Source organism: Arachis duranensis, chromosome 10 (genome assembly GCF_000817695.3).
Source record: "Arachis duranensis cultivar V14167 chromosome 10, aradu.V14167.gnm2.J7QH, whole genome shotgun sequence".
NCBI lineage: Eukaryota > Viridiplantae > Streptophyta > Magnoliopsida > Fabales > Fabaceae > Arachis > Arachis duranensis.
In genome coordinates this window covers 12,623,610-12,639,943 of record NC_029781.3, presented here as the reverse complement: position 1 = coordinate 12,639,943, position 16,334 = coordinate 12,623,610, and the positions used below count along the sequence as shown (strand labels likewise).

General features: G+C 33.8%; 4 protein-coding genes across 4 annotated transcripts in view; 3 read left to right on the top strand and 1 right to left on the bottom strand.

The window, feature by feature from the left end:
* Window positions 1-2,481, top strand: part of LOC127742824 (uncharacterized) — a 16,938-nt gene extending 14,457 nt beyond the window's left edge. Inside the window, exon 3 of the mRNA XM_052255560.1 lies at window positions 2,474-2,481. Within this exon, the coding sequence (XP_052111520.1) occupies window positions 2,474-2,481 (8 nt within the window). The remainder of the gene's footprint in view (window positions 1-2,473) is intronic.
* Window positions 2,482-2,670: 189 nt separating this feature from the next.
* Window positions 2,671-5,063, top strand: LOC127742823 (multiple organellar RNA editing factor 8, chloroplastic/mitochondrial). Its single transcript, XM_052255559.1, has 4 exons — window positions 2,671-2,686; window positions 2,846-2,897; window positions 4,416-4,591; window positions 4,703-5,063. The coding sequence occupies exons 1-4, from the start codon at window positions 2,671-2,673 to the stop codon at window positions 4,933-4,935; spliced, it is 477 nt and encodes a 158-aa protein (XP_052111519.1). The 3' UTR covers window positions 4,936-5,063.
* Window positions 5,064-6,876: 1,813 nt separating this feature from the next.
* Window positions 6,877-8,739, top strand: LOC107469030 (TATA box-binding protein-associated factor RNA polymerase I subunit B). Its single transcript, XM_016088421.3, has 3 exons — window positions 6,877-7,304; window positions 7,425-7,558; window positions 7,901-8,739. The coding sequence occupies exons 2-3, from the start codon at window positions 7,547-7,549 to the stop codon at window positions 8,552-8,554; spliced, it is 666 nt and encodes a 221-aa protein (XP_015943907.1). The 5' UTR covers window positions 6,877-7,304; window positions 7,425-7,546; the 3' UTR covers window positions 8,555-8,739.
* An 831-nt stretch (window positions 8,740-9,570) lies between these two features.
* The window catches only part of LOC107469031 (cytochrome P450 71D8-like), a 31,822-nt gene continuing 25,058 nt past the window's right edge, over window positions 9,571-16,334 (bottom strand). The window contains exons 2-3 of the mRNA XM_052255558.1: window positions 9,884-10,044; window positions 9,571-9,835 (exon numbers count right to left, since the gene is read on the bottom strand). Of these exons, the coding sequence (XP_052111518.1) occupies window positions 9,571-9,835; window positions 9,884-10,044 (426 nt within the window). The remainder of the gene's footprint in view (window positions 9,836-9,883; window positions 10,045-16,334) is intronic.

Sequence of the window (16,334 nt, the reverse complement as noted above, 5' to 3'; positions counted from 1 at the left end):
TTAGTTACGTGTTGACTTGTAACTTTTAATATAATGTTTAGTTTTTTTATTTTAAGAAATTAGAACACTTTGTGCTATTTGTAAATTTCACCATTTATTAAATGCTTAATTTGTTAATGACCTTATAATAAAAAGGACCCATATAATTTATACAGTTTATTTTTAAATACATGAGATAGGACATCAATATTTTTGTAGTATTTATTAATTGTTGTATTTGTGTTTAAATTTTTTTTGTTCAGTTTTTCTCCTTAATTTGAAAAGATATATGTTGTTACAAAAATTTTATTATATAGTTATTGTTAGTATTATTAGTTTCATGAATGTATTAATTATTTTAAATGTTTTATTTGTTAAGTATTTATTTTAAATTTTTTTATTAAATTCAGAATTTTAATTACAATATATAATAAGCAGTACAGATAATAAACATAATAAAAATGCATTTGTTATTACGATAACTAATAAGCATAATAATACAATAAGTTTAACTAATCACATTTTATATAGTAATGATTATTATATGATGATGATGATAAAATATTAAAAATATAAATAGAGTACTCACCATTTATATTTGCATGGCTTCTAGTATTGTTTATTGTTGGTTCATAAGAAGCAATTGGTTGAGGAATTGAATTAGTAGTTGTAACGGTGTCTTGATGTACACCTATATTTAAAAACAATGCAAAATTTATATGTTATCTACCTTTTTGAAAAAATAGAATATTAGCGCTTAGCAATAAAATAAAGCGTGTTAATTAAGTTGGTTAATTTTGTTAATATTCTACGTTAAGAAGATTTGATGTGCAGACAAATTAACTTATATCGATGTATTTACATGTTTAAAGCATATACAGATACTAATCAGATGATCTATTACTTGGACCAGTTCTGTTATTATATATTTCCGTACCTATATTTTTAAAGAGCAATATAGAAAATAAGCATAAGTTAAACTAATAAGAGAAGAATTAGTTAACGTTGATTGTGTCAAATAAAATATCGGTAACTTTAATTATTTTAGAATTAATAACAAATTAGTGCTTAGCAATAAAATAAAGCGTGTTAATTAAGTTGGTTAATCTTGATAATATTCTACGTTAAGAAGATTTAATGTGCAGGTAAAATAACTTATATCGATGCGTTTACATATTTAAAGCATATAAAAATACTAACCAGGGGATCTGTTACTTGGACCAGCTCCGTTACCATATATTTCGATAACTTTAATTATTTTAGAATTGATCTAGATTTCTTTATTATAATATATAAATAGTTCTTTCTATGCTTCTATTATATTTTTTATAGTACTTTTTCTTAAAGGTTTGAATTTCGTCCATTAATGCGTCAGATATTTTAACTTATTTTGTTAATTTATTACCTTAAATTGATGATATGATGAGTATTTCATCAATTAAGACAATTAAGAATACAAAGATATGATAAAAGAATAATTTATTTGTTATACTGTAATGTATTCTTGTTTTTTTGTGTTTATGTTGATAATAAAATGAATTAATCTTTATAAAATAAAAGGAACTAATCTTTATTTATGTAGGGCTATTTTTATCATAGAAAATAAAAAATAATAACTCTTGTAATTTTTTAACCATTATGTATAGTTTATTATATATCGGTATATATTTGATTAATGAGTACACTTTTATATGTAATTTTAAAAAAAAATATTTGACATAAAAAATATGTAAACCATGTGTTGTAGATTTAATTATTCCAATGACTTTAGTTAATAATGATTTATGTTTCTTTATAATTTAAATACTATTGTCCATTGGAATAACTATTAATAAAATAATTATATTTTATATACTACCAGTTATTGTCCTATAATAATATATTGATCACTTATATACTATTGTATTATAGGCTATTATGTATGAAACATACTAATAAAAAATAATAAATAAGTTAAATAATAAGCATAAGAGTGTATATTAATTTAATTAATTTTGTTATAGAATACCAATTAATTATGTTACTATGACGTCTGTTATTTTGTTATTGAAAATGAATCGGTATTTAAATTGAGTACGTATTAATAATTTTTATATTGAAAGTGAATAAAAAAAATTGAGTACGTAGTAACAGTTTTTTTTTATTGAAATTAGTTTTTAAGTTCTGTCGTGTCGTGGGATAAAGCCAGTTTCTAATAAAGAGAGAACAGGAGTAAAATAGGAAGAAAGAATTGGATACCAAAATTCCGTATCCCATTATATATTGGTATAGATATAAATTTTATTTTTTATTATAAAATCATTATCAAAAACTTTAATATAAGAGTACTATTTGTCGTTAGTCTTATATGACATCTTTTTATTTATTTTTCTAATACAAATATATAAAAATTATATATTACGTTATATATTATATTGGACGACGGGAATGAAATATATTCAAGAAATATTATTATTAGTTATTGACCATTAATTTTTGAATTTTTTTTTTATAGATGAATGATGTCTAAAAAATTTGGAATGTTAACTTTTAACTTCATATACGATTAATATGTTGTTTGATTAAGAAAGATACTGCTTGGATGGTAAATCAAATATTAATTTAATTAATTTTGTTACAACAAAATATTAATGATAAAATAGCAACCAATTATGTTATTTTTATTTTTGTACCTGTGGCAGTTCTACTGCCATGCGCTTCCATTCCTGTATTTTTAAAAAGTAAAATATAATTATTAAGAACTAATTCAATTTATAACAAAGAAATTTAAATTATGTTATCGTGTTAGCTGTAACAGATTGATGATAAGTGGTAGTTCTGGCCATTTGTCTAATTGTAGTCAATCTGGCTACCCCTATGTTTGTAGTTAATCGGCACCTCCACCAGTGTTTGGCATTGAAGTTGTATCAGTTGATATGGTAACTTGTTTTCCTTGTCGAATCATCTCCCGATAACTTGCACGTCTTCTAGCCAGGTATTGTTGTCTCTGTTCTTCGGTCATGTTCTGTCTTCTTCGCCTAGCATAATCTGTCCAACTGGATCGACGTTGACGTGGCTGTGGATTTCGTGAAGTTTCCATTTGTATTTGTCAGAAAGATAGGAATAATATGCAGAGAAAAAACGTTTGTGAGAGCACGATTAAAAAGTTGAAAGTGAGTTAGTTTTTAAAGCGAGTACGTAGTAGTAGCAGTTTTTTGCAGTTTTAAAATATATCGTGGGTTGATGGGATCAGTTTGACATTCTATCGTGGAGTAAATTCTTTCTTTGATAAAAAATAAAAAATATGGAGGATGTAGTAACAGTTTTTTATATATTGAATCCAGTGTCTAAATAAAAAAATAAGCAGGGTAAAATAGTAAGAAAAAATTGGGTACCAAATTTTTTTATTCCCATTATACGTTGGTATAATCCATTATATATTGTATATTGTATATATATTGGTATAAATTTAATTAATGAGTACACTTTTATCTGTAAATTTTGTTTAAAAAGTAAATATTGGACAAAAAAAATATGTAAACCATGTGTTGTAGATTTAATTATTTCGATACTTTAAATACTATTGTCCCATTGAAATAACTATTAATAAAATAAATATATTTTATATACTATCAGTTATTGAACTATAATGATATATTGATCACTTATATACTATTGTATTATGGACTATTATGTAGGAAAAATACTTATTAAAAAATTATAAATAAAAAATCATAAATAATTAATATTTTTTTGACGTAATTTATTTATTTATATTATTATTATGATTGTAGTATAATGTTATTTATATTAATTATTTATGTTTTAATAATTTTTAAAAATTATCATGAATAATTATAGATAAAAATACATTTAATAAATTTAATTTCAAAATATTATGTCTTTTGAGTACGTGGTGTCAGTTTCATCTATTAGAAATAGTTCAGTTTTTAAGTTTTGTCATGAGTCAACTCATTTTGGTTTAAAATTAAAAACAGGGGCAAAATAGGAAGAAAGATTTGGATACCAAACTTTCATATCCCCGTTATATATTGGTATAGATATACTCTTTTTAAATTAGGATAATATTTTTGTCGTTATTTCTGGAACTATATCTTTTTCTGATAATATACATATATCTTTATTGTGTACTTTTATAATTTAGCATTTTAAAGGTTTTCTATAGTAGTTTTACCCTCAACAGAATATGCAACAAATAAGGTTACGTTAATTTTAAAATGATGAAAAAATATTTATTTGACAAATTTAAAAAATAAATGATATATTAATATCAACACTAAAATAAAATATAAATAAGATCACGTTAAACTTAAAATTTAACAAATATAATCTAATAAATTTAAAGAACGAATAATATATTTTAAAAATAAAATTAAATTCTTTAAAACAATAAAAAAGTGGCTGAACAGGCACGTTAGTGCCTGTTGAGCCGCTAGTATATATATAATCCGAATTGGTGTTTCACATTTATTTGCCCATCTTTCACTCTGTATAATTGTGTGTTGTAAAATATGCTTAACTATTGCTATTTTTCCTGCCGTAATAGAGTTACCTGGAGTTCTTTGGGTGCTGCCGGATTCATATCTTGATGTTCCCAACAAGGACTATGGGGGTGAGTTTTGGACCCTGACATAATCAACATGTAATTTGATTGTTTGATCATTCTTTCTTTCTTTTTTTTTTTAATTATTGGTTGTTTTGATCATGTAACATGAATTTTCAGGTGACTTATTTGTTGATGAGAAAGTGATTCCAAGGCCGCAGTATAGATATTCTGAGAGGCAACCAACTAGGAGCAGACCTCGGCCACGGCATGACAGGCGTCGTGAAACAATGCAGGTTGAAAGGAGAGACCCTATTCAAAGACAGGACTGGAACCAAAGTCAGGGAGGACCTATGCAGCAATCGACTCCAATGAACAGTCAAAACTCTCCTTCTGGTGGACCAAAATGTTAAACATGATCTCTGCTTGACAAATTTCTCCCATATAACAAAGAGAACTTAGTAGTTGTAGTGGAGAATTCTGATTTAAGTTCTGAATCTGAAGGCATTGTATGTCCCATGGTTTTTTATTTGGAAATGACTCTGCCTGAACTTGGACATCATATGATTAGAACCTTTAGTATCATTATGATGATGTGATATCCAATTCAGATCGTTTACTATTAAATTGATAAACTTTTGGTTGATTGTACTTATCTTAGTATTCAAATTCTCGCAGCATGGATCCTTAGTAATCTGGTTATTTTTTTGCCAGAGCCAAAGCAGTTCGCCTTTTGGGATACTGATTGTTTTACATATTTGTGTCTGTAGCCTTTTTATCTAGTCAAGTGTGAAATCCAAGTGTATATGTATCTTGGTGAGTTTTGATTATGACTAAGAGGAGTTCTTTGTTTATTTTGTTTCAAGTTTTGTTACTAGCAGCTGGCCAAGTCTATAACCAACAATTAAGCACCATTAGATAATACCGGAGTCAAGGGATTGCTCAGATATTTGCTTCAATAATTTCCTCCGAGCTTGGGCTTGGAATGACGTAATTGAAGATTGTTTATTTCGAATGTCTACGGTAAAATGACTAGCAAAACAAGTTGAAGAAGTGTCAGATCAAATTGGAACTTTATGACCAACCACACCCGTATAATTAAAAAATGACATAAAAGAAATATTTATGAACTATTATAAATTAACTTGGCTGCGAATCCTAATTTGTTTTTCCACGAGTGCAATACTAGAGCTAACATACAATACTATGATGGCATCACATAGATGTTGGTAACTAGAACAAAAAACTAGATGAGAATATTATGATAAAGTTATGGATCATAAACAGTGGGAATCAAACACAAGGCATGCTTTCTTCCAATTGCCAAGCGAGCGAGTTCAGTCATGTCCACATCCTCAGGCTTCATCCTACTGAGAAGTTCCCAATTGAAATGGTAAAGTAAGAGAGCCAAAGGAAGTGTAACGCTGGCAACACCAAAAGTCATGCTAGGGCATATTCTTCTTCCTGCCCCAAATGGTAAAAGTGTTTGCTATGGTGCCTAAAAAGTGTTGCCTAATTACTAAAATAGGTAAAATAATTAATTCTAAATTTAAAAGTATAAAAGTTAAAAAGTTTTAAATATTTTTAAATTACTATAAAAAGTAATTTAGGCAAAAGTTAGGCACCATAGAATTGCCCAATGGTAAATACTCAAAATTATTCAAATCTCGAGTGAAGTATCAACCCGGCCCCTGTCCATTTTCAAGAATGACAACGCGACCCCTCAAAATAAAATCGATCCACTTCGGTCCCTGTCCCCTGATTTCGTCACACAACGCGGTCCCTGTGGGTGTTTTTCCGTCAACTCTGAACGGAAAATGCTGACGTGTCAAGTTCAAAAATGGACAGGGGTCTAATTGTCTATAAATTTAAATTGATTAGGGGTTTATTTGTCCTTATAAATTTTTAAACAATATTTTTTTAGATTATTTTTTATTTATTATATTAATATTCTTTTTCCAATAAATTATTAAATATATGATATAATAAGTACAAACTAATTAATAAATTATTCAAATTTAAAAATATCATTTGTTATAAAACTAAATAAATAATTCTTAAATATAATTTTTAAATACATAAATAATAAATATTAAAATTTAGTTAATACATTAATAATAATAATCCTATGATATACTATTAGTATTATGATCTAGATAATTTTTCACAATAAAGTGAAAACTAATGAACACATTACTTGATATATAGTAAAATATTTTTGAGTAATAACAAATTTAATTTTTTATCTCTTTAAACTAAATTAATAATTCTAGTTGATATCTTTGTACTAAAATACACTATGACGAAGCTACTAATACTTATTCAGAGATTCATTTTCCGTTCATAGGCTCGGAGTTACCTCCTGTGAATTTCTTTGGAATAGCACGTCGATATCTTCAGAGATTATCTCTTCCTTCTGAAAAGATTCTTCCTCATGTAAGCCGCATATATGAATGGGCCATGCCTCCAGATTTGTGGTTATCCTTATCCGAAAGACATTTTAAGCTACCTATTCATGTTTGTGTGATGTCAATTCTGGTTGTAGCAATAAGAATGTTGTTTAACATAAATGGTTCGGGAGAATGGGAGAAAAGTTTGTCCAACAAAGGTAATACCAAAGACAATGGTGAGAAGGGTACAGCTTTTTCCTCCCGTGATAGACCTAATTCTAGTGAAGAAGATTCGGATAAAAACAAAATGAAACAACAGGAAAATGAATTAGACACTTCAGGACTTCTCCAACACCTTCAAGCAATATATAATGATCTTGTAGATATCCAAGGTGCTCTTTATTTACCAAGATCACTCTGTTTTTAGCCAATCTTCATGAGTATATATTCTAGTTTCCTCTTATTTCAGCAAAAGTTAAAAGATTAGCTAACACCCAATATTTTATTGACAGAGTATTCAAAAGACCTGTCAACATATCTCAAACACTGTAGGGATGTTATCTTTGCTGGGTCAGAGGCGTCATATGGGAATTACGAAGAAGAAAAGATGATAGAGTACTTATGAAACTTTAATATGAATGAAAAGGTAATTCAAGGCTTGATTGAGTTGTACTTTTGGCACACACAAGCTTTAGAATTAAAATATGTCGTAACCTGCACTTTCAACTTCTTTCTTCTTTCCCTTGGTGCATCAAGAGGGGAAGTTTCCCCTGTGGTCATGATCTCTTGTCTTCGGGACATGAGCAATGGCTGTGGACTTAGATTTTTATTCTCACTTATTTTTCATCAAATGCGAATACATTTGTCAACTCATGTCAATCTACCATCTAATGTAAAGTGTTTTGACCTGTTTGTCCTTGCTTGCTAGCTACATTGTGAATAATTCTTTCTAAAATCAATTCTTATTCAATGATATTTTGTATATCAGGATACTAAGCCTTCAGTACATGGAGAACAATCTAACAGGTCTCTTAATCAAACAAGGTCGAGGGATAATGCATCGGTTGGTAGGACATCTCAGAGGGAGAGGACAAGTAAAGAACATTCTAATGAGCCATCTCTTAATGACGCCACCAGCCTTGGAAATCATTTGCCTGAAAATGTGGATAAAGATGATGGGGACAATGACAAGGACAATGATTCCTCAAAGAGATTTAGAGGCCGTGATGAATCAGATTCCAATGCGCACAGTTCAGAAAAACCTCATGTCAAGGAAGCCATTGCACGGATGAAGTTAGACATGGAGGAGAATAGGTTCTACTATATACCACCTATTGTCAAGAAGAAAAGACGACACAATTATCTTCACTATGTGAGGAAGATAGATGAAGGTGCCTTGGAGTATGTTGCTCATGCTGATTACTACATCCTGCTTCGGGCTTGCGCTAGGGTCGCACAAGTTGACGTTCGGATTATGCATATTGGTGTGTTGAAGCTCGAAAGAAGACTTGCTTGGTTAGAGGAACAGATCGACGAATGCTTGCAGTTGAAACCAGAGAAAATTTCGTGCAAGTTCTGCAGTGATGCGGCCCCTGAAAATGAATCTGAGGATGTACCTGGGCTATCAGATTTGGATATTTGAGAATTATTTTTCCTTTTATAGTTTAAAAATCAATGCTTCGTACACATTTTGATGGTTTCAACATAACAGGTTAAGATGGAAGTTTATTATGAATATCAAGGATCAATGTAGTCATGTAGATAAACTTTATGACCAACTTTATACTTAAAAAAAGATGTCAAACTCGAGAGAGAGTACTATTCCCAGTATTTAGTTTTTTTGTGACTGAAATAAACTAAACAAAGAAAAACAAAACAACTAAAACAAGGAACTGCTTAAATAGATGGATAGTCCCGTTTAAGATTACTTTTAAACTCCTTCCAAGGTAAAAGAAGCTCCACATGTGAAAGTTGTAACTCCATCGCCATCTTTGTCATAGTATCTGCTACCGTGTTTGCATTTCTCATAATCAAACGAAAGTCAACACGCCAATTTCAATGCATGATATCTCTTATTTTGAGCACCAATGGATCAATAAACCCAAAACCATCTTGAGTAACAAGATTAAATGCTTCCACACAATCCGTCTCTCAAATAACATCTCGTTGACCCACATCCCAAGCTAAGAGATATCCTCTTCAAATGGCAAACAATTCTCCTTAAAGAATACTATTACTCTTAATCATTCCCAAACACCCCCTTTGCCAACTCCCATTACAATCTCTAATAACACAAGCAAAACCAACACTATCACCCGAACCAAAATAACTAGCATCACAATTAATCTTAAAAGTACCGATGGATGGGAGATTCCAAAAACCATTTAGAGTAGAGGGAAGGGACATACGTTGTTTAAAAACAGTGTTTTAATTTTTTTTATAAAAAAAAGACAAAAAATCGAAATGATAATAAAAACTATTTTTTACCAATCCAATACTCCAATAGGCCAAATTTGAACTTTTTTGGCATTGAACCCGCTATTGAAGATAAAAAAAATATTAGATGGCTTCTTATTGGGCCTCCATTACTTTAGTCTTCAAGTTTCAGGTATTCAGGTATTCTTAATTCTTGTATGAATTGAACTATGAACTCTTCACCTAGTTTGGCACCTGCGCTTCACAGTCACAGCTGGTCTTCACTTCACTTCTCCAGATGTTATGGCTGATATTGATCCCCACACCTTGATCTGCCACGCCTACAGAAACGTCAGCCTCGTCGACAGCGATGACGGATTTTTCTACTGCAACCGCTGCGGTTCCCGCTCCGAGGATGTTGTCGACACCGCCGTCGACGACAACGATCTCTACAAAAGCGGCGGCGCCTCCGCCGGCATATACCTCGCCAGCTAGCAGCGCTATCGAACTTCAACCGTCAGAATCAAAGCAGAGCCAATCTCCCAGTACGACTCACAATCGGTTCTCCTCCGCAACTTTGGGTTGGACGACGACGACAACCAAACCCCTGGCCGGAGCAACGCCGTCGAGGTGAAGAGAGAGGAGGAGAATTATGCTCCGCTTTTTGGCCCATTCTATTGTTGATGCTGTAGTATCCGTTCCAGCAGCAAACATGTCCTGTAAACAGTTGAAATCTTTTATTATTATTATTATTATTATTATTATTTTATTTTTTTAATTTAGCCAGTTTTAATCTCAACTAGTTTTATCCCCCGTGCCAAGCACGGGTATTAAAATAATAATTGTAAATAAATATTATTCAATAGGAAAACGAATAAAATTATTTAAAAATAAACAATGCTTGTGGCCAGCCGTGTCTATGATTGGCAGCATCAAGTAATTATCAATGATGATTTAATGTCGATAGATTGGTGCGAGATTTTATTGAATGACTCATCGTTATCTACGGATTACATGCTGGGGAAAAATAAATAAAATTGTTAGCCCTCTAGAATTTTCCTTTAAAAATAATTGTTTGTATAGACATATATTACATAAAAAATAATATTTTTATGTAGTTAACTAACAGAAAACTGTCCTTCATTTATACTTTAAGAGCTAGAAGACTGCGTACCGAAAAGATTACTGAAGGAGCACATGAGTGGTAAACTGATCAAGGGAGAATGTTAGGTAGTATCCGGTAAAAACTTCTCTGTAGACTACATTAATAGTATGATCTGAAACTTTGCCATTAGAGTCAACAGATAAAATCTTTAGTCCAGAATGCATGCTGACCCGAGAAAGCGCAACATAAAGCTGACCATGAGTAAAAACAGGCCTCCGAAGATAGACGCCAACTGTTGACAACGTTTGACCTTGAGACTTGTTTATGGTCATCGCAAAGCACAGAGCAAGCGGAAATTGGCGTCGAGTAAACCTTATTGGTAATGTATCATTATTGGGTGACATGTTCATCCTGGGAATAAATACAGCATCACCAGTATTACGACCTACTAAGATGACACATTCAATGATATGGTCACCAAGACGTTTAACCTGCATGCGCGTACCATTGCATAGTCCTTTTGATTGGTCAACATTGCGAAGAAGCATGACAGGAACACCGATTTTAAGAACTAACCGGTGTTGGGGAATCCCTGAACAATTTAGCGCATTCAATGACTTGGTGCTCATTGTATATAATTCAGATTCCAGGTGACCATCTTCACTAATTAGTGTATCAGAGCTCAAGTATACCCTCTCGTTGCCAGGGATCAAAGACATCACATGATTGTTTACTTCAGCTACGACATCAAGTGTTGGTGCTAATATACTCCGACCCTTAAAATAATCCACGCTAGAAGAATAGAGTAAGATGTCAGGATAAACGAACAACACCAAATCATGCAGACAGGCAGACTCAACATTAAGCAACAAGTTGTCAGGTATTCTAATTACTGATTCGCCATCGGTATTGTCTCCAATTAACCCGTCACCAACTTGAAGCAACCATGAAGCAAATTCCTTCAATTGTACACCGTGTATATCTCGTGAACCACGGGAAAGTCTCATGTTTTCAGTTAACTGCAACACTTGGCAAGATTGCCACAGGTTCGAAGCATTAATACACGAATGAACGATCTCTTCCCGAGAACCACGAGGAATCACAGGCAAAATTTGACGGAAATCACCTCCGAGAACAACAATTTTCCCACCAAATGGAGCATGAGGATTATATCCACGATCAAATCGAAGAACATCCTTAAGGCATTTGTCCAGCGCTTCGAAGCAAAATTTATTTAACATAGGTGCTTCGTCCCATATAACTAATTTTGCAGATGAAATAAGACGCGCGAGGGGTGTGCCTTGCCTGATATTACAAATAGAGTCTTGGTTAACACTGAGCGGAACCTTAAAGCGTGAATGAGCAGTTCTTCCATTAGGCAACAACAGAGCTGCAATGCCACTAGATGCAACATTGAGGACAATATCACCCTTAGACCTTATAGAAGCAGACAGTGCATTCCATAGAAAGGTCTTACCAGTTCCACCATAACCATAGACAAAGAAGAAACCACTAGTGTCATGACGAACTGCAGTTGCTATAGTCTCAAACGCTACACGCTGGTCCCGATTCAACCGGGAAATCAAATCCACGGCGATACTCGCCAATTCTGTCCTGTCGAAATTAAGCTCGTCGAAAAAAATTGTGTCTGAAGGTTCAGGTAAACCAGCATAATCAGGAAACGGCATGTCAGGAAATTCACTCAGGCTCCGACCATTTGGCTGCAACAGTTTCTCAATTTCGGCGAGCGTGATGGACTTAATCTCACGAACAGAACGCTGGAAACCTAAAAGCAAAAAAATGCAACGCAGCTACGTAAGAAACAAACTTGATTGGATGACGAAGGGAAAATAAAATAAATGCATAACAAACTGCAAGAGGTGTAGACGACCGAAAGTTTTTGAACGTACTGGTATGAATTTATAGCGAAACAATTACCGGATAGTAAAAGCAATACGGAACATTTACCTAAGTTATGTCTTCCAGAAAGAAGCGAGTTGTCCACGCAATGTTGCCAACATTTCTCCCACACCATGTCAAGACGCACAATGTTGTTCGACATCAAAAGCATTGCAAACAACCTCCTGATATAATTCGGCGATGCCCACGCACTGGCTTCATTAAGTGCATCAATAAATTCCCTATCATCCTGCAATAACCCTAGGGCATAACAGGCCTCTTTGAATGTATCGTACACAATTCCACCAACGGAGCGGACATCAGTAAATGTCTGGCACCCTTTTTGATTATTCAATAACAAACGAAGGAAGTACTCCTCTCCATGCGAGTGAGGAATATGTGTGAGTCGACCTATCACGTTCCCTTGCTTCCGTGGCCTCCACATATACCCCTGTTTGTCCCAAACAAAAAGTGATGGCATCTCCGCGTAAGTAAGCGTACGGGCCAGATCAAAATTCTTGTTAGCCTTAAACCAACCAATAAACATACTGTCCTTTGAGACCGCGGTGTCGATAACATTCTCAATAAGCTGGTGATCTTCGTACAGAACATTTTGTTCATTTGGAAGATGGAAAGGTAGGCGGATGACGTTAGGCTCTTTGTACTAAATCTCAAAGCCGAATAGCCGCCAGGATGCCTCACATGCAGATATATACCGACAATCATAGTAGTTCTGTATTTCATCAACAGTGACATCAGAACCAGTTGAATCATGTGATCGAAAGAAGGAAGCTGTGACACGATCATTACCTTTGTGGACATACTTGAACAAATACTTAATTGCAGACGTCTGGCAAGTATACTCAACATTTATGTGGCAGCCATACTTAAGGAGAAATGTTGCATTGTATGGGACAACAAACCTATTGTCGAGATTAACATTCCTCTTGGTTGTTGAACGACCATTATCCGACTGTTTATACCTGGGAAAACCTGCACTGTCTATGGATGTTTTTTCACGGAAAGGCACTGGATAAAACTTGGAACACCTCCCATTAACCATCCACGGGCTACTCATGTTCAAAACCCCACATGGTCCGTGAATCATGAATTTCTGGACTAAGTTGTACAGCTTAGGTTGTGTGTGTTTGTCGGGGATCTCAGCCGATATATGATGGTCAATATCCACAGATGATCGAGGCTTCTCGGCTGGTTGAACAAACAATAAAATATGACAATGGGGCAGACCACGCTTTTGGAATTCAACTGTGTACACAACTGGAACAAAGACAATGGGAAAAAGCAAAAGACTATGTTAGATGGCAAGTCGACATTGATGGAAAAATAACAAATGTGTAAGCGCGACATTGTAGAAAGTGAATGGGATAACTCACTTGCTTTAGGCTTTCCGAATATGGACCCATCCTTTAAGTCTTTGAGCAACACATCTAACTTGATCTTGAAAATCCTTGATATGATATCTGGCCTATCACTTGGCTTTAATGAATATGCCGCAACGCACTCTTTAATCTCGGTCCATTCCGGGTTACATGTGATTGTAATGAAATAGCTAGGGTATCCGGCATACCTGCAGATAGCAAATGCATCTTTGCAATTGTTGTACATGTATCGGGGACCACCAACAAATGAAGACGGCAAGATAACTCGTTTTCCAGTTCTTGCAGCTTGTGTTTCACCCTGTATTAGACACTCATGAAGGCCTTACAGTTGATGGGAACGAAACTTGCTCTGGTGGTACCTGTGATATTGTAATCTTTCCGCTTCAACCATAGTGTAACTATCAACCAAGAATTGTTGGAACAAACGTCTTGATTTGAGAAGCACTTGCGACTCATTTGATCTCATTTGGATACGAAAAGACAAGAACTCCCTCATGCTAATTGTTTCTCGCTTATGTAACTGCTGCTTAGATCTTTCATCGGATATTAAGATATCACTCCGAAAACCATCTTCTCCGTACGGAAAAAGCAAGGGGTATTGTAGTGCAAGATATTGCGGATGATTAACATCAATCCGTTTAAGAAGGTTCGAATGTGTCTGAATGACAACATCCCTCGAAAGGTTGTCGGCATCAAAATCACCTACAATAAGAGCAGCAACTTCAGACGCTGATGGCAGATTGTATCTTCTACCATCGGTATTCCTCTTCTTGATAAGACGAAGCTGCAGCGGAGTCGTTGAATCTTCAGTGAACCTTTGCCTAGCATATCGGAAGCACTTAGCAAGAGAGTTGTTAGAGTCAAGCATGCTGGTTAGATCCACAACAATGGTATGATCAATAGCTGGGTCTTGATTAGACACGCTACATTAGCCAAAAAATAAAATAAAGCAACATAAATCCAGGTCACAAAAGAATCATATAATACACACAATAAAGTATGAACATGTCATAACAACGACATACTTACCCAATTGCATTAATCCGATTCTGCACTTCATTTTCTGTATCATAAAAGTAGAGCTGAGCAAACTTGGGCTTGCTGGACTGCTGTGGCAACAAACTGCCAATTGAATGGTAATTTTGGCCACTTATAACAAACAGGGGGGGCGGAACCCTTGTTTAGTGTGTACTAAATCTTTCCAGCCATAGATGTGAACGAAAACATACCATTAAAGGCCCTGATATGTTTCTGGTAATGCAAAGCTCGTTGATCATCACCATTCAACAACACCCACAATAATGGTGGTGGAACCGGCAACAAAGGGAGAGTGACCTTTCCACTCATACAACAAATAGCAAATAATATAGTGTTATTGGCTCCACCTTTCGCAAGGCGCTCGTGAACCCACATTTTTGCCCCACAGAAAACACAACTTTGGGTGGGTTGGCCGATAGACCAAACATCTAGGAAAAATTCAAAATAATTAAAAAATCAACTGTGGCGTTAGTGTAAAAATAGCTAAAATATATATAAAGTCATTAGCATGTTCGTTGAAAATGACACCTGGTTCAGTGGAAGATGCAGTGAATGCTTCTAGTTGGTCATCGCTAGTCCGAGCCATATGAAAAGATGAAGACGGGGAGAAATGCGAATGGCCAAGTAGACTGCGTATTTGATCAGAACATGTTATCAAATGTCGAAAATAACTTGGAAAATTTTATAGGACTGTGATTAAAGGGGAGGAAATTTAAGGAAAGGACCCATGCCCAACGGTGCCTAGAGGTGAGGCTTGGAAAAAAGGTGCCATGCTAAGGAGGAAAGAATACCACACCAACTTATACGGGGATATTGGTTAAGTATGTAATTGCATCATAATCCGCGGTTCTAGAGTTTCAAGTGAAATGGCACTTTCAGGCATTACTCACGTCGTAGGTGTTACATGACGAAGGTGTTTGTCACGGGACGTGTCGACGTTACATGGTGAGGAACCTGCAAGGAAAAAAGAGGTGTTATCCATGAATAGAAGATGCAATACCATGGTCCGGTGCAGATTTTAAGAAAGGAGCAGAGCGGGAAAAACAAAACAGAGCAGCACAGCCGATTCCAAAAAAAAGACTAATAAAAAAAAGTAGTTGCTGTAAGTGTTTTAACTGTGAGATAAACTACTATTATGTTAGAGAAAAAGTTAAAATTTACTATTTTAATACTAATGAAACAAATATAAAATAGTAATGCCATTTTGAATATTGTACTCAAATACTTGTTAACCAGGCACTGATTGAGTTATCAGCATTGACTATGCTTGCCTAATCCTTGCTTTACGTGCGATTCTAAAAGAATTGATGAATTTTGAAAACAATAATTTTAATTCAGCAATAACGTTTTCACAGTTAATAAAAGGTCACACAAAAAATAAATAGCACAAATAAATTTAACAATATTTATCATGTAATTTGAGGATTAATCATGAAAATGACCATAATATAATGTATATATAAATTAAATAAAATTGAATATATCATACATGTCATGTTCTGTATTATTTATAATGAGTGTATGCTTCCTTATAATATACTATTCTACTATTCTATATTCTATAT

Bases quoted from the DNA above. Each gene is read 5' to 3' on its own strand.
- LOC127742823 (XM_052255559.1), top strand. The intron at 2,898-4,415 runs GTAACTTGTTTT...TTGAGCCGCTAG, and splicing joins AAGTTGTATCAGTTGATATG to TATATATATAATCCGAATTG. The intron at 4,592-4,702 runs GTGAGTTTTGGA...ATGAATTTTCAG, and splicing joins TCCCAACAAGGACTATGGGG to GTGACTTATTTGTTGATGAG.